General features: G+C 40.9%; 1 protein-coding gene across 10 annotated transcripts; it reads right to left on the reverse strand.

Annotated features, from left to right (window-relative positions):
* Nucleotides 1-465: 465 nt before the first annotated feature.
* LOC116041850 (astacin-like metalloprotease toxin 5) lies at nucleotides 466-17,026 on the reverse strand. 10 transcript variants are annotated; one of them, XM_035991842.1, is made up of 11 exons: nucleotides 16,882-17,007; nucleotides 16,485-16,517; nucleotides 16,333-16,389; nucleotides 16,011-16,029; nucleotides 8,130-8,160; nucleotides 7,009-7,078; nucleotides 5,079-5,193; nucleotides 4,760-4,932; nucleotides 2,879-2,960; nucleotides 1,599-1,720; nucleotides 466-828 (listed from the first exon to the last, which is right to left on the reverse strand). In XM_035991842.1, exons 1-11 carry the CDS (start codon nucleotides 16,931-16,933, stop codon nucleotides 587-589), a joined length of 996 nt encoding a protein of 331 aa, XP_035847735.1. In that variant the 5' UTR covers nucleotides 16,934-17,007; the 3' UTR covers nucleotides 466-586. The 10 variants fall into 10 exon arrangements, with proteins under 10 accessions (XP_035847735.1, XP_035847733.1, XP_031143791.1 ...); XM_035991840.1 differs by having other exon boundaries at nucleotides 16,333-16,398; nucleotides 16,882-17,006; XM_031287931.2 differs by lacking the exon at nucleotides 16,011-16,029 and having other exon boundaries at nucleotides 8,130-8,179.
* Between the last annotated feature and the right edge of the window lie 1,702 nt (nucleotides 17,027-18,728).

Below are 18,728 nucleotides of genomic sequence, written 5' to 3' on the forward strand. Positions count from 1 at the left end.
GAGAGGACAGACAGACAGACAGACAGACAGACCCACCCACCCCTTTGGGACTTTAAGTAGGTTTTGATGCTGATACTTTTACTTGTAACTGAGTATTTCTACACTGTGGACTTGTTACATTTACTTACATAAAGGATTTGCAGTACTTCTTCCACCTTTGTGGATTTAGGTCATATTGTGAGATTTGTTTGAGATATTATTTGAAACTACAAGGAAATAAATTATTTACAAAGGAAAATCTTTTTCGCATCCTTAAAGTTTTTCATTCATTCTCGTGCCATATCGTTTCCAAACGCACACATTTCTAGAGATATTTCTCTGCACTTGACTGGAAAATTAGGTTTTCAAAACATCCATCAGTGTAGGCCTATTGACTATATGTTAAGCTTAATGTCTGGATGTGTGTGTTTACACCATAGCCATCAAATCTCTGACATTTCCTTTTTAATTTCAGCCTTCACAGCATTTGGAAAAGTAGCCTTCTTTTATTTCAACAATGAGATAAAAACGTACATAACTGCCTGAAGTCATGTGAAGCCAAACGTGGGATGTATATTATGGGTTTTAGTAATAAGTAAAAGCTGATCTAGTAGTAGTTTCTGCTGGTGTTATTGTGACCTCTAGTGGCAAGGTTCGGGTGCTGCGGGGAACAGGATGGACAGGCAGCAGTAGATGTGGGAACCTTCTCCGGTTCGTTGGCAGAAACTTGCCCTCTGCTGTAAGCCGTGATGGTAGGCGTCACGTTGGCAGGCGTCACCAACTGAGGCACGTTTTTATCCCCATTTTTGTTACCACCACTGATTTCCTTCTCCATCTTTTTCTGGACATCTGGTAAAAAAGTAGGAGAGATGACAAGGGTAGAGTTAGCATTTTGGGCCTTTTAGTCTCATGTATTGACACTTTTTATCTGCAAAATCTAACAGTAACCAACTCAGTAGTCCGGATCAACGGAAGTACATTTTCAGGATAAAGCCGGACATCCGGTGCGACAGGCTTTGTCCCTCACCTTCCGCTCTCTGTGTGTCGCCGTTCTCAAACTCTGTTCTCTTCGGAAAGCAACAACAAACTCCGAGCTAGTGAGCTGCACGCTGAAAATGTCAAGTTTGGAAGAACATTTTGACCGTGCAACAAGAGAGGCCTGCTTGGTTCTTTCGGGGAATGATTGTAAAGATTTTCAAAAGAATAAGTTTAGGTCATTTCCTCTCTAACTGGGACGTTTTGGAACAGATTGGTGGGATTGTTGTGGACGAAGTACACACGGAGATACACTGGTAAGAGCTAATGAGGTTTAACCATGTATCAGCTAATTTAAACAGCTCACGTTACTGTATGGTGTCAACAGTTCACTTCATTTAATATTGTATGTGGAGTTTTCTTTTCCAGCTAAACAAGTTGCTTCCAGAGACTATTCTGCAGAGCCACCGTCGCTGCGTCTGGAGCTTAGCGCCATCCAAGACGATTGGGATTGGTTTAACGAAATGCAAACCACTCTGAGTGTTTTTTTATCCTATCCCAGAATGCATCTGTGATGTAGCTAGACCTTGCTCCACAGCGCTGTGGAGATAGAGCTGGCAACGCAGTAAAAAAATAAAACATACCACAGCTGTAGAGAAGTTGAATTTTCATGATGTCCGTGTTCGTCAATTTAACTCTCTGTCCCATGTCCTTCACACCACTTTTGGGTAGGATGGTGGCATGGCCATTAGCTGAAAAAAAACGACTGAAACGGGACAAATAACAGAGTCACAACCAAGGTTATACTCGTTAACGAAAACAAACGAAATAACGAAAATCTAGGTGAGAAGCATGCACAAGGAGGCTCATAGTACGCGTCCATTGTCAGCATCATTTCCCCGCTTCTCATTCATTTCTATTGGAGCAGCCTGGCAATGCATTCTGGGAGCATCGCAGGGACTTGACGGTGCATTGAGTCGTCCGCTCCTCATTTGCATAAAGTTGAATCCAGCCAACATTATGCAAATGAGGAGCGGCCGGCTCAGCTCGCCGCCTCTTAAAAACTGAAGAAAATCTTTTAAACTGACCGTTGTTTATCTGAAATGAAGACAGATTCAGCAACTGTATGGCCTATTTCTCGCTTAAAATGTTTTCAGAAAGACGTTTCGCTGAACTATTTTCGTAAAATACGAGATTGTTTTCATACAAGCTGCCATTATGGTCGGTTTTGAAATTCGGGACCAGCCATTTTGCACTTACTGCGGCATCTTATGTGGACTGTTTACATATTGGACTGTTTACATATGCACATGTGCTCATATGTACCAGTGTTATTGTTGAATACATTGTGAATACATATATTTCTAAAATTGTATGATGTTTTTCTTGAGTTATTATTGCACAATACTTTTTCTGACCTTTTTGAATCTTGGCTCTGACAAATAACCCATATTACAAAAAGAGACTAAAACTACTAAAACACTAAAACCAAACTAGCAAACCTGCTTTAAAAGCAACACCAAAAGATTATTTTTTTACCTTAAAATAATGTTTCCAAAATCATTTCAGTGGTTCATCAACTCGTAACAGGGTGAATGGAACTTCTGCATTCACTTTGCGGCCCTCTATCGGCTATAACCGCACTGTGCAAGTTTGCCAGATTGGGTAGCAGATCTGTAGTTACATAATGAGACATAACGAGACATAATGGACACAATTCCGCTTCCAACCTGTAGGGGGACCGAAGAGGAAAAGTGCTTTGGTGTTGCTTTAAATACTAATTAAAACAAATAGTCAAAACTAAATAAAAATAAAAACTAATGAAAAATGCAAAACCATAATAACCTTGGTCACAACATCTATGCATACACAAACATGCATGACTGTACAACTGTACGATGCTTTTGTGTCTTGGACACGTTACCTTCCGTAGTGCATGATTGAACCTACGTCGTAACCCAGATCAAAGGTTTTTCCTCGTCGCACCTCAAAGTTTTTCTTCATCCCTGAAACAAATACCAATATTATTTCCACTCAAGGAGCAAACGGCCTCATCACAAAAAAAACAAAAAAAAAAACATAGTAGTTTTGGCGTTTTGTGTTTTTAACTGCACCCTGGAGCATTTGGTCGTATAGTCCGGTGTGTTTGGGCCGGTGGGAAAGCTCATTTGAACTCTGGTGCGGACCAAACAACCAAACTGTGGTCCGCTTCAAAACAGGGTTCTCTGTTCACTTCCAAGTGCTCTAGGGTTCGGTTTACTTGCAGTGAGAATGCGACGGAGGCAGCGGTAGAGCAGCAGCTCCCGTGTCCTGCGAGGTCAAATGACTGGTTTTGTCAAAAAGGAGTCTGGTGGCTTTGAAGAGAGCGGAGATAACGGCTTCAGGTTTGAAACGCATCGTTAACGTTTGGTTAGGTTTAGGCAACAATACTGCTTAGTCTAGAAAATAAGAAAATAAGATTGTGCATCCAAATGATTACTTTAACACCTAAAAGGAACCTGCAGGATTTGTTATATCACAACTAGTTTGGAGTCAATGAAGGTTCAGTATGAAACTTACACAAATGTAATGTGGAAACTTAAAGCCTACAGGTCACTAATACTAAGAATACTTTAGACTGGCTGTTTAAACTTTTGGGACAGGATTTATTTCTCTAGGGGAGAAGGTACTGTGTTCTTGTTTGAGCCCAGTTTTATTTCAGCCTATATTTGTTTACCTCTTGGCAAACTGTCTCCATTAAAAGCATACCAAATAAGCTACAAGCAGTTCCTGTTTGCAGTTTACCCATGAATGAACAGATTACTGTCACTGGATTACTTTCATGCTGAAAACTTAAAACGCGATATACTTCTCGGGCAAATTCTGGATATATAACAAGTCTTTTTTTTATAAACTTGGCACAAAAAGTAAGGAAATTTGGGTCACACCTGGTCACACACTGCTGTGGGATGGCATCCCATTCTTCAACCAGCATTTGTCGCAAGTCAGCCAACGTGGTTGTGTTGGTCACTCTGGCACACCCAAGCTGATCCCACAAGTGCTCAATGGGGTTGAGGTCAGGACTGCTGGTTGAAGAATGGGATGCCATCCCACAGCAGTGTGTGACCAGGCTGGTGACCAGCATGAGGAGGAGGTGCCAGGCTGTTGTGGCTGAGTATGGTTCTTCCTCACGCTACTGAGGCTCCTGTTTGTGAAATTAATACATTGTTCAATTGCCAATATGTCTTGTTTCTTCAAACTTCAATCATCCAATCCACCAAACGAGTCAATGGCAGAATAAGCTATTGGGCATTGGCAGAAAAAATTTGGCAAATTTTTCATGGGCACAACCCACATACTCAGCTCTGTTGCTCATCCCACAAATGCATTTTCCTTATAAATGGGGCACCATTTGAAAGGGAACTAAACAGGCTTTCCAACGCTATAAGACTTATTTCCAAAAAGCATTGTTACCTCAGAGAAATAATCTACCAAACACTAATTTCCTTACTTTTTGTGCCAAGTTTATGATTTATGAGTGGATTTACAGATGTTTATTTGTGATGGACATCACAAATATTGAGATCATCAGGAAGTGCTTGTCACACTGAATCTAAAAATATGCCTTTCATTTCCGTGTGAGCAGATCTGGTTGAGTTATGACTCGATTTTTCTTTACTTCTTTGCCTCCCCTTTGACTCTTGTCATCCCCTTGTTGAGGCTATTGTCTTAAAACTTGTTTTATGGAAAATGTATCAGACACAAACTATTAACAAAGCAGAGCTGATCTTTAAATAAATGATACCATCAAGCACAGAAACATTACCTTCCATAATGTTATAGGGAAGAACTGTGATGTACTTTTCGCGGTCTGCCCTCGTGTGTTCGTGGTAGAAGCCCAGAGAATGAAGAATCTCATGGGCGATGTTTCCCACAGTGCATGCTGGGCCGATGAACACGGGTTGCTCTCCGCCGACGAAGCCCACGCATGACGCACAACTAGAATGTGAGGGTTAATTATGGGAGCAAATGATCGATTTGAATCGGAAAATCCATTTAAACCCAGCCCTAATTACTACATTACTAGAGAAAAAGAAAATAACCGTTAGTCTCCGATACGGTAATACAACTCTAGGCTTTCATACCCTGTGCTGACTTTGAAGAGCAGGTAGTTGGACTCCGAGGTTCGCTTGTGGAAGGACACACAGGTGGGTTTGGACAGCATCGCCATAGCAGAGAGGATGGCGTCTTTCCGACCGGCTGCAAAACAAGACGCAACAGTAAAACAGAGACATGGAGCAGGGATTTGATGCTTGTTTAATCCAGTGGTTCCAAAAGTAAAACCCTCTGGGTTGTTTGCATTTCTTTAAACCAATCCCAACGGTCTTGGGTGGCGCTAAGCTCCGGACGCAGCGACGGTGGCTCTGCTAAATAGTCTCAGGAAGGAACTTGTTTTGGTGGAACATTTGCACCCCGCAAAAGAAAACACCACATACAATATTAAATTAAGTTAACTGTTGACACAACACAGTAACGTCAGCTATTTAAATTAGCTGATACATGGTTAAAGGTGCTGTAGGTAGGATTGCGAAGATCCTGGACTTAGCCAAAACATTTTAACATCAACAACTTCTCAGTCCCTCCCCCCTTTCTGCTAAAGCCCAAAACTGTCTCCTAAGCCCCTCCCCCCACAAGGGAGAATGAATGCGTGTGCATGAGCAGTGATTGACACGCAGGTAGACACCCCCCCTGGCCCTGATTGGTGCATCTGAACAGGGAGCGGTGGATTTTTGCAAATCCCACTCCAGGCTGTAGGTGGAGCCAGAGGAGCTGGATTTGTTTTTAAATGACCTGCTTCATGTAGTTCTACTGGAACATAGGGTCAATTTCAGCAAATATGACAGAAAGTTAGTTCTATAAGTCTTACCTACTGCACCTTAAAATCTCATTATCTCTTACCAGTGTATCTCCGTGTGTACTTCATCCACAGTAATCCCACCAATCACTCCCAAAACGTCCCAGTTAGAGAGGAAATGCCCTAAACGTATTCTTTGTAAATCCTTACAATCATTCCCCCGAAAGAACCAAGCAGGCCTGCCTTGTTGCAACATCCAAATGTTCTTCAACACTTGCCATTTTCAGAGTGTAGCTCGCTAACCTCGGAGGTGCTGGTTTTTGGGGTTTAGAACGGCAACATAAAGAAAGCCGAAGGTGAGGGACATACGGTGGCGCCAAACTATCTGGTAACTGAACCATCGTCAATCCAGACTAACCCTGAAGTAACACTATGAGTATGTTTACATGCACACCAATATTCCACCATTATTCCAAATATGATACAGGTCATGTAAACAGCATATTCCGGTTGGATAATCTGAATAAGGCCTTTTTCAGAATATAGCATCTTTCCAAGTAAGACATGTGTGTGATATGCCGGTATTATTCAGGTTTTAGAAGCATTCTTTGGACATGTATACAGCGCATTCAGGATCTGCGTCTCAATCAGGGGTTTTTAACAGTTTACGGCCTCTCGCCTGTTTACGGCTCATGGTCAGCTCTGTGCGTTGCTACTGGACACAAACCAACCAGCTGACAGTTTGCAAGGCTGCAGACCTGATAAGAAGGAGAAACACAGCAACTTTTAAATATTATCACAGACTTGGATATCAACATGTTTTTTTTTGGATATGAGCTGGTTGAAGGAATGAAAAAAAGGGAGGCTGTGTTCGCCACCAAACTTTGTAGCATCATTTTTGCACGGCTACACGTCAACGGGAATATTAGTGAAATATTCACTTTCATTAGCCATGTAAACAGCTTAGTCAGAGTATTGTCTTTTTTGGAATAAAGGCAAAAAACTGAATATTATGTGCATGTAAATGTAGTCAATGACAATGTATGAATATTTTGGTCATGGGTTTCATACACTTTCTGTAATATAACATCTAAAAAGCAAAAATTCCTTGGGCACAATGTTATAAAATGCATGTCTGTGGTCCAATTTGTTCCAGTTCAGGGATCCCTTGACATGAAAGTTTGTGAACCACTGGTTTAATCCACACGCAGACTTCTTACCTAACTCTGGGCGGATTTTGTACGGGATCTCTGGTGTTGGCCAGATGCTGTCCACCGCATTCCTGTCATCCTGTGGGCGACAAACAGTACAAAGATAACTTCCAAGTGTGTGCAGTTACTCAGAAAAACTTATCTTGAGTTTGAGAAGTGTGTTGGTTGCGAGCAATAGAACTAAAACTATTAGAATAATCTTGTATGTATATTTTTCTCTTTCTTACCATGTAATCTGCCTTCCCATGCATCAAAAAAAAAAAATATAAATAAAATAAAAAAAAATAATAACTAAACTTTGCACATCCAGTCCTACGCTAAACTTCCTTAACTGGCTTTGTGGGCTCAATAGTCTCTAAAGTCCATAAAGAATTAGACATGCATGCTAGCACTTTGTAAGTAGGCCCAATTGAGCCCAAATGTTTGTATGCTTCATGCTGCGAGGAATACCGAAGTCAATCACCGTTTTTCTTTAAAACTATAAAACTAAACCTGTAAACCTAACTCGTTCCACAGTGATACCAAAAATGACTCCCCTACATCTTTAACTTCTCGCTTATAAATCTCCAATGTTCACGAAATTTAGACACAAGTGTGGTACATTTCAAAACTGAATTTTTTGACTATATTTTGAATTCCATCCTGATGTAAGCTAATGCAGTCAATGGGAATTGAGTATATGTATTAGTTACATCAGTTTTGTCACTTATGGAGCCTTGGCACCCTGAAAAAGATTTCCGCACTCACCACCCACTCAGGGGGTAGCACCCTAAGGGCTCCGGCACACTGCCTGCGTGCCAGCTGTGTGGCGTGTCCGTTTTTATTTCGGCTCCCACGTTAACAGGTTAGAGCTTGCACGCTGCCTGCGTGACACGCACGTCTCAGGCGCAGCTCACGCTACGCAGGCAGTGTGCAGGAGCCCTAAGGCACCCACCCCCTATAAAGCCCCAGTACATGCGTTACTCGTCTCCCTTTGAAACTCAGAAGTCAGAACATGTCTTCTACTGCTGCTTTGATTTTGACCGTTCTTGTCCCTAACAAGTCCTGCAATTTTTGTGCAATACTAAATCAACTTACACAGCAAGTTAAAACATTCCTAAAAACACATTTAAAGAAGACGTTTTACTCACCGGCAACACCATGTCTCCCTCCATTACTGCAATGTTATCAGACATCAGCTCTGTTAGAAATGAGAAAAAGAAAAACTAATATTTCACATTTTCAACTTTTTTCTTCTCACCTGCAAATGAAATGCACACATTGCAATTTTATTTATGGTGTTAAATCATAACAGAAGTTAACTTAGGACACTTTACAAATACAATACTCTATAATTTACAGAGAGCCAACCATTCCAAGAGCAAGCATTTGGCGCAAAACCTTCCGAAAAACTTCCTTTTAGCAGGAAGAAACTCCCAACAGATCTCCCAACCATCTGACGGTGCGGCTGGTTGGGACACAGAGACACGGATATTAAAAAATAAATACTGACCGTGTAAAGTCTCTGGGTTAGACTCCATGTAATGTGCCGTCCTGGAGATCCAGTCATCTGGAGAATCTGTTAAAACACACAATTAGTCTTATTTATTTATTTTAAACACACTAACTAGTGGTGGAATGTAACTAAGTACATTTACTCCAGTACTGTACTTCAGTCCAAATGTTGAGGTACTTGTACTTTACTTGAGTCTTTTCTTTTCATGCCACTTTCTACTTCTACTCCGCTACATTTCAGAGAGAAATATTGTGGTTGAGATCTCTAATTATCCAGGGAGGTCCCGGGATATGTATGCATGGATTTAAAAAGAGCGACAAAAACACTGAAAACACTTCAAAAAGTCAAAAAAAGACAAAAGTCAAAAAGCCACACCAACTTTTTTTTAAAGTGCCAAAAACTTTGAAAACAAAAAATTGAAAAAAGTGTCCAAAAAAACCTTGTAAAAGGCGGAAACAAATGTTGAATTTCTTTTTTTAAACTTTAAAAAAAGAGCAAATACATTGAAAAGGGACAAAAACTTTGGAAAAAGCCCAGTTTTGATTATTCGGGGGGGGGGTTGTACACCAAACCCCATATATCACACTCATAATGATCTTAAATATCTAAATACTTCTTCCACCACTGACACTGACCCTAACAAATGTAGCGATGGACTTTAATCCAAACTGTACCTTTTTCAGCTTCCGGTAAAGGACTGGAGTCGACTAAATAAAACACACACAAGAGATTAGAGAAAGTTTCTTGTTGTGAGTTTGCATTCGGCAGAGTTGTTTCAAGTGCAAGTTAATTTCATTTATAGCACAAGTTATAGTGCAAGTTTTGCACCAAAGTGCTTCTCAAAGACCTAAAACATATGTTTATCAAAAACTCATAAATATACATAGATCCAGCCCTCCGGAGATGGTGTTAAATCACACATTTAGAGTTTAAAGAAACACATTCATCCCATGATTGTCAACATTTTAATCAACTTAAATCCAAACTAAAACTTTCTCAGTTTGCGGTAAGTGATTGGAAGCGACCAAAACAAAACACAAGATAAATCCAACGTTTGCTTTTTTCCCCAGAAAGTAAAATCAAACGTGTTGATTTCTTACCATTTGTAGCGGACTCAGCAAACAGAAGAGCAGTGAGGAGCAGATGCAACATGTTGTCAGAAGTCAGGACTCAGACAGCTCATGTGATGACTAACAGGTGGTTAGTCTCATTAGGTCAAATCACCTGCTAGCTCTGCCTCTTTTATCCCTGTGGATCTGAAAACAGCTCCTGAGGCTACAAATTTCCAAGATTTTCCCTGCCATTGAATGTAACTAAAAGACTTCTCTCTGATCTAATGGTTGTAGTTGGACTTCTTCAGCAAGTTTTGGCTTTAACTCTTGTGTTGTCTTCCTGTGGACCATAAAAAAAACAAACTGTCCCTATCTCAACATCTTGGTCCTGATTTCAACATTTGTATTGTTGACTTGAATTTACCCAGAACCCATTACTACGGTGGCCAACAGGGGCAAACAAAACACATTAAGAAAACTTCATTAATTTGACAACACATGCGCAGCATTTAGCAAAGACGCTGCAAATACATACAACACAACCAAATACACCAGCGCTGCAAATATAGAAACGATGCAAAATGATAAACACACAAACCCCGGAAACAAATGCAACAGAAAAAAACAATGCATCCAGTTCACACAACGGAAGTTGTCCAGGCCTCTAGGGGGAGCTACAAGGAATAGCTTGACTTTCAACCTCACGGAGAGAGGGAGAGAGAGGGAGAGAGAGAGAGAGAGGGAGAGAGAGAGACAGAGAGAGAGAGAGAGAGAGAGAGAGAGAGAGAGAGAGAGAGAGGGAGAGACAAACAGATAGACAGATAGACAGACGGACAGAGAGCGCAGGTGAGAGGTTTATTTTGGAAACAGGAAGATAAGTCTAGTAAAGAGGCGAAATAAAAACGTGCATATTCATTTTTATGTTTGACCCTAGTCTTGTTGTTGTATTATAAAAGAACAACAGGTTTCCATAGCTACCATGCTACAAGAGCTTGCTAGCTAACACTATTGGCCCGTGTGTGTCACTGAGAAGTAGAACACCCATTAAAAATCTAATTAATATTGGTATGCGGCCGCCATTGATTAAAGAATTTCGCCAAGGGCGGAGCTTAGGAGTAAATTGGCCATAACTCCCTAATGGTTTGACCAATCACCATAACATTTGTTACATAACTTCAGTGCGTCATGAGGAATAGGTTGATGTAAGGATTATGAGTTTAACCCATAGGGGGCGACAAAAATACCACAAGTTCGTACCAAAAACCCGGTAGACGGAATTTCATGAAAATTGGTACACATTGTCTGGGGGCGAATAGAAACCATGTGGGCGTGGCCTATTTAGCATTATATGCTAAATTATGCCTTTTCTAAAGTTACTGGGGGCTGGGACGAACTAGAGACATGAACATTGTCACCATAACTGATGCTGACATGCTCATGCTCCCCAAAGAACATGATGCAATTTGGCCTGATGGTGGCGCTATAACTTAAGGCCCTGACACACCAACCAGACGGCCGACCGTCGGCAGGAAAGCCAGTCAGACTGATCAGTCGGGTCCCCGAGGTCCAAAAAGTGCCTCAAAACACACTGAGGCGACGCCGACTTGAGTGTACGCTCTGCACGTGCGCGAAACGTAATGCGTCTCCATAGCAGCAGGCGCCGCTGCTCTGTACGTACTGTGTGTATATGTTTATACTTATATTGTTTATATCTTTTTATCCTTCTTATATTTGTATGTGTGACATGCTCCAACAACACCATGACAAATTCCTCGTATGTGCAACGTACTTGGCAATAAAGCCCTTTCTGATTCTGATTCTGATTGTTTCCCAGAAAATGAAAACTAGCTGATTGGACGAACGCGTCACGTGGGTCTTTTTTCTCCAGAAATTCACAGCCAGACTGTCATGGCGGCTCGTTCAGAATACGATCTCATATTGGACTAAAATAGTTCACCGAAACGTGTTTCTGAAAACATTTGAAGAGAGAAATAGGCCGTGCAGTTGCTGAATCTGTCTTCATTTTAGATCAACAAAGGTCAGTTTAAAAGATTTTCATCAGATTTTGAGAGACTCTAGTCACGCTCATCCCGCTCCCCGTTTCCTGGTGAGTCCCGACTGTCCTGTCTCTGACTGAACATGTCAGGTCGGCCAAAATGAAGGCCGACGGCTCCTCCAACGGACGACGGCACGGAACACACCGAACAGACTCGAGTCACCGACCTCGCCAGACGGTCCGACGGCCGATAATTGGCTCTGTGTGTCAGTGCCCTTAGGCCAAAAGTTTGAAACATATGTACCAAGTTCCGTTAAAATCTGACAAAGCGGGCGAAAACGCGGGACTTGCGGCATCTATTGTAGTGATGAAACAGGTGTGTGGTTGGTTTCACCACTTCTTCTATAGAGCATTTAAACCACTTGAAGTGGTTTTGCTCAGCTTTGTGAAGCTACAAACCCCCTCAACTCTGCTTGCGGCCCTGCAGCCTGATCTCAAAGTGTATGAATGTGAGTGAAAGCTACCTGTAATAAGTGAAAGTGCTTTGAGAAGCCGAGAAAGGGTTTGAACCCGTGAATTGCTGCTTGCGGCTATATTTGTAGTTGTTTTTATCTCTTTGTAGTTTATGTTATTAGTTATGTGTCACTTTGTGTCTCACCAACCCATATTGTGAAGCTCTTTACACAGGGCTTTGTTCATATATCCTTCAGAGCTTGACTTATACAACATATATTTACGAAAATTTAATTCCCAACAACCTGGACATTCATTTTTCCTTTGAAATCACCTGTGCCAACACAGAAAAAAGAATCATACAGTATTTTGTTTTTTTATTAATAAATAAAAGCCAAACTAGCATTTCTTTCTGCTGGTGTTATTGTGACCTCTAGTGGCGGCGTTTGGGTGCTGCAGGGAGCCGGATGGAGAGGCAGCAGAAGATGTGTGATCCTTCTCCTTTTTGTTAACAGAATCATGCCCTCCGCTGTCGATACCATTGGACACGTTTTCATCCCCCATCTATTCATGGACATCTGGTAAAAAGTAGGAGAGATGAGAAGCGTAGTTAGCGTTGTGGGCCTTTTAGTCTCACGTATTGACACGTTTGATCCGGAAACGGAAGTACATTTCCAGGATAATTGTCTGTTATTCTTTTCCCCTCCCCCTTCCTCTCTCTCTGTGTGTTGCAGTTCTCAAACTCTGTTTGCTTCGGGAAGCAACAACAAAAACTCCGAGCTAGCAAGCTAAACGCTGAAAATGTCAAGTTGTGAAGAATATTTGGATGGTGCAACAAAGCAGGGCTGCTTTGTTCTTTCTGGGAATGATTGTAATGATTTACAAAGAATATGTTTAGGTCATTTCCTCTCTAACTGGGACGTTTTGGGACTGATTGGTGGGATTGCTGTGGACGAAGTACACACGGAGATACACTGGTAAGAGATAATGAGGTTTAACCATGTATCAGCTAATTTAAACAGCTCACGTTACTGTATGGTGTCAACAGTTGACTTCATTTAATATTGGATGTGGAGTTTTCTTTTTGAAAAAAAAAATAATTACCACAGCTGTAGAGAAGGCGAACTTTCATGATATCCGTGTTCGTCAATTTAACTCTCTGTCCCATGTCCTTCACACGCTTTTTGGCTAGGATGGTGGGCAGGCCATTGGCTGAAAAAACCCCGCTGAAACGGGACAAATAACAGAGTCACAAAATCTATGCATAAACACATGCATAACTGGACAATGCTTATGTATCTTGGACACATTACCTTCCGTAGTGCATGATTGAACTCAAGTCGTAACTCAGATCAAAGGTTTGGCGATCTTGCACGTCGAAGTTTACCTCCATCCCTGAAACACACAACACATATTATTTTCACTCAAGAAGCAAACAAACTCTCCATCGTCCCCTTGTTGAGGCTTTTGTCTTAAACTTTTTCATGGAAAATGTGTCGTAAAACAAACTATATCAAAGCACAGTATTTGTACACAGCTAGAGCTGATCTTTAAATAAAATGATACACAGGAGCACAGAATCATTACCTTTCATAATGTTTTTGGGAAGAATTGTAATGTACTTTCCACGGTCTGCCCTCGTGTGTTCGTGGTGGAGGCCCAGAGCATGAAGAATCTCATGGGCGATGATTCCCATGGTGCACTCTGGGCCGATGAACACGGGTTGCTCTCCGCCGATGAAGCCCACATATGACCCACAACTACAATGTTACAGTTGATTATGGAAGCAAAAAGGAGACATAAGAATTTAGATAACATGGTTTTCAAAGAGAGAGAAAGTTATTTGTTTCCATAGTTGATGCACACTCAAACAAAGACAACAGTTTTTATCTTAACTAAACGTGTTTGAGACAGCTGAAACAATTTGCAGACCTTTACTCATTAATGTTTTTACTGTCTACACACTAAAATGATTAATCCCAGCCTTATACATCATAATAGCAAAACTCTAGGCTTTCATACCCTGTGCTGACATTGAAGAGCAGGTAATCCGTCTCAGAGGTTCGCTTGTGGAAAGACACACAGGTGGGTCTGGACAGCATCGCCATAGCAGAGAGGATGGCGTCTTTCTGACCGGCTGCAAAACAAGACGCAACAGTAAAACAGAGACATGGAGCATTTTGTTTGAGTGGATGCTTGTTTAATCCACACTCAGACTGCTTACCTAACTCTGGGCTGATTTCGTACGGTATCTCTAGTGTTGGCCAGATGTTTTCCACTGCGTTCCTGTCACTCTGTGGGCGTCAAATAAACTAACATGAACTTCAAGTGTGTGCAGATACTCAGAAACAAGTACAGCTGGAGTTTGGTTGCAAGCATTAAAACTTCTTCTTAGCATGAAATCTGCCTTTCCATGCTTGAAAAATTACCAAACTTCACACAAGTCCAGTCCTATGCTAAACTTCCTTAACTGGCTTTAAGGGCTCATAGTCCTGATGGTGGCGCTACAGCAACCGCCTAAAGTTTCAAACTTCGGAAATACTTAACAAATCAGCCTGACATGCTAGCACTTTGTACACTGAAAAGAAAATAGTTGAACCAACTTAAATAAGTTACTTCAATTGGTAACACACAATAAATTTAGTATAAGTCAGATGCATTTAATAATCTGAATGCTTTCAAATCCAAAGTTTTCATTAATGCAATTTAAATTTAATCCAAGTTAACTTAAAGTTCTCTTTCTTTCCAACTCAATTATTTGCCTCAACAACAAGTAGAATACTGCGTCATTACATTAATTCTAGTTGTATGGGTTAAGGACAAGTCATTTACATTTAAGTTACCTTAGCTTAATTTAACTTTTTTCAATATAATTCAAGTTAACACTTTAAGTTGGTTGGGGGGGGGGACAAGACTCAAATCTGAGTTTTTTGAGACTGTTATACAAACGTAGAAAAACAAATACCATTAAAGCTGCAAACAGCGTCGGACGGGCCCTCGCTCCTCTGCGCGCATCGGGGTTACTGGTGGATGCCGCTCCTTGCGGCCGTGCATTTGCGCGTCACTCAGACACTGCAAATCGTCACCAATGAAAAGGGAACTCCCTGCTGAGTTCAACGATACCTCACACAAGACTCTACGTCATACAGTTCATTAGCTGTGAAAGGGGGCGTGGCTAAATCATAAGGGGACGGGCCAAACCATGACCAATGAAAACGAACTCTCTGTTGAGTTCAATGATACCTCACACAATAGTGTACATCAAATGGGTCATTAGTTATAAAAAAAGGGGCGTGGTTAAAGCATAGGGGGCGGGTCAAACCATCACCAATCAAAAATGAACTCTCTGCTGAGTTCAGTGAAACCTCACACGAGTCATTAGTTATGAAAGGGGGCGTGGCTAAAGCATAGGGGTCGGGGCAAACCTTTACCAATAAAAAAGGAGGTCTCTGCTGAGTTCATTGATACCTCACATAAATGGGTCACCAGTTATGAAAGGGGCGTGGCTTAAGTATAGGGTGGCGAGAGAATTATCCTTTAACTGCTCCTCAGATCTCTGCAGGGTAAATCCAGACAGCTAGCTAGACTATCTGTCCAATCTGAGTTTTCTGTTGCACGACTAAAACTACTTTTGAACGTACACATGTTCCACCAAAACAAGTTCCTTCCACAGTTTTGACACCAAAATGGCTCCAGTACATCTTTAAACTGTCCTCCACAAAAGATCCAGGCAGATTTGTTAAATTTTCAGAAATTGAGCCTGCAGTGTTATCAAAATGTTTTACTGTAAACTACTGCAAATTCTCGCTTATACGTCGCCAATGTTCACGAAAATAACACAAGTGTGGTACATTTCAGAATTATAACTCAAAAACTGAATTGTTGGTCCCTAATAAGTCCTGCAACTTTGTGAAAGACTAAGTCAACTTACACAGCAAGTTAAAACATTCCTAAAAATACATTTAAAGAAGATGTTTTACTCACTGGCAACTCCACGTCTCCCTCCAATGCTGTATTGTTCTCGGACATCAGCTCTGTCAAAAATGAGAAAAAGAAAAACTAATATTTCAGATTTTCTTTGTTCAACTTTTTTCTTCTCATCTGCAAATTAAATACACTTTCATTTATAGTGTCAAATCATAACAGAAGTTAACTTAGGACACTTTACAAATACAATACTCTATAATTTACAGAGAGCCAACCATTCCAAGAGCAAGCATTTGGCGCAAAACCTTCCGAAAAACTTCCTTTTAGCAGGAAGAATCTCCCAACAGAACCATCTGATGGTGCGGCTGGTTGGGACACAGAGACGCAGATATTAAAAAATAAATACTGACCGTGTAAAGTCTCTGGGATAGACTCCATGTAATGAGTCTTCCTGGAGATCCAGTCATCTGGAGAAGCTGTTAAAACACACAATTAGACTTTTTTTTAAAAAACACCTACCTAATAAATGTAGTGATCAACTTTAATCCAAACCAAACTGTACCTTTCTCAGCTTCCCGTAAAGGACTGGAGTCGACTAAAACAAACAAGAGATTAGAGAAAATGTTTGTCTTTTCACTTTTTCAAGTGCAAGTTAATTTAATTTATAGCACTTTAAAAAAGTACTTTGCTTCACAAAGACATAAAAACGTATGTATATAACCATAAAAACTCATAAATATACATAGATCCAGCCCTCCGGAGATGCTGTTAAAACACACATTTAGAGTTTAAAGAAACACATTCATCCCATGATTGTCAACATTTTAATCAACTTAAATCCAAACTAAACCCTTCTCAGTTTGCGGTAAGCGATTGGAAGCGACCAAAACAAAACACAAGAAAAATCCAATGTTTGCTTTTTTCCCCAGAAAGTAAAATCAGACGTGTTGATTTCTTACCATTTGTAGCGGACTCAGCAAACAGAAGAGCAGTGAGGAGCAGATGCAACATGTTGTCAGAGGTCAGGACTCAGACTGACGCTTGCAGCTCATTTATGACATCCCTGTGGATCTGAAAACACAGCTCCTGTGGCTACATATCCCACCCTTTACTCTACAGTGAGTGTCACTTTACAGATTAAAATGTATGATAAAGGTCTATAAGTTATGATGCATTAGTAGAAATGGAAACACCCTAATAGTGCATCCAATGAAAATGCTGCCGACAAGAAGAGAGAAGAGAAGATAAAAAAAAAACGTTATTGTCCGTCATGAGTGACAGAAATTTGACATAAAATACATATGAGAACATAAAAGATATACAATATACAAACCTGTATGTTTGTGTTTAAAACAAAATGTCACAAAACTAATTTAGCTTAAAGTTTTAGATATTATTTTGTTAAAAATTCACATTTTCAAAATGACCCAATGGGACAGGTGAGAGAACCTTCATCTTCCTTTGTAGAAAAACATCCCGTGGTCAGTTCTCTCTCAAAGTTATTTTGTGGAATGAAAATATACATTTAATGAATTCCTCTGAGTCATTTTATATGTATAAAAATAGTATATATATATATAAATATTACAAATGCCCTGCCGTCTAAACTGTGTTAATTTTGAAAAAAAGATAACTCTTAGAAAAGTGTTGTTTTTACTTATTACAGCCTCTTCTCATGAACCATACGTTTGAAAAGCTATTAAAAATTAAGCACTGTAATTCGTATGATTTACACGTTTTTTTTGCTGTGTGCACCAAATTGAAGGCGGCTGTATACGAATGCGGCTAGCGGGTGTTAACACACAGGACTTTCAAGCCAGAGAGTGGAGTTAGCTTCCCGGGAAAAAAAAGACTTCCCCCTACCCTAGGAAATGCGTGTTCATCTGGAGTATTTTAATACAAACCACAATCTTTTCCTAAATTTAACTAGTCGTTTTGGTGTCAAAACTCAACTCTCGTCGCCGCATAATGCTCACGTTTTCATGCCTAAACTTAACCGAAATATCTACCGAAATAACCGGCAGCTTGCGCTGCTCTGTACCCGCGTCACAGAAAGCTATTGTCGGGTAACTGAACCACCAACTACCGCCGACCTGACGGAGCACCGTGTGGAGAACCGTAGCTGCACGGAGCTCTGTAGCGGCTTAAACAGCTAGCAACTGCCGCTCTGTAGCACCAAGGGGGTAAGCGAGCATCTGAATAGCCTGCCTCCTATGGAGAGACTGTAGGCTAACAAGCCATCACCTTCCGTTAGCATCCCATTGACTCCCATTCATTTTGGCATCACTTTGACAGCAAATAACTTTACATCTGAAACGTTTAAAGACTCTTTTTGTCCATTGTTTATTTCTAAAGAAACACGACAATGTATAAAAAGCTCCATTACCTTGTATCTCACGTTATGGCCCCGTAGCAAAATCTGGAATAAAATCGTTGTAAAAATACGGCTTCGTTGTGTCCATTCTTCTACTGTCTATGTGTAACACGGAGCTCTGTAGCGGCTTAAACAGCAGCAACTGCCACTCTGTAGCACAAAGCTCTGTAGCGGCTTAAACAGCTAGCAACTGCCGCTCTGTAGCGGCTTAAACAGCTAGCAACTGCCGCTCTGTAGCACGAAGCTCTGTAGCGGCTTAAACAGCTAGCAACTCTCACTCTGTAGCATGGAGCTCTGTAGCAGCTTAAACAATTAGCAACTCTCACTCTGTAGCATGGAGCTCTGTAGCGGCTTAAACAGCTAGCAACTGCCGCTCTGTAGCGGCTTAAACAGCTAGCAACTGCCGCTCTGTAGCACGAAGCTCTGTAGCGG

The sequence above is a fragment of the Sander lucioperca genome, chromosome 14, assembly GCF_008315115.2.
Source record: "Sander lucioperca isolate FBNREF2018 chromosome 14, SLUC_FBN_1.2, whole genome shotgun sequence".
Classification (NCBI taxonomy): domain Eukaryota; kingdom Metazoa; phylum Chordata; class Actinopteri; order Perciformes; family Percidae; genus Sander; species Sander lucioperca.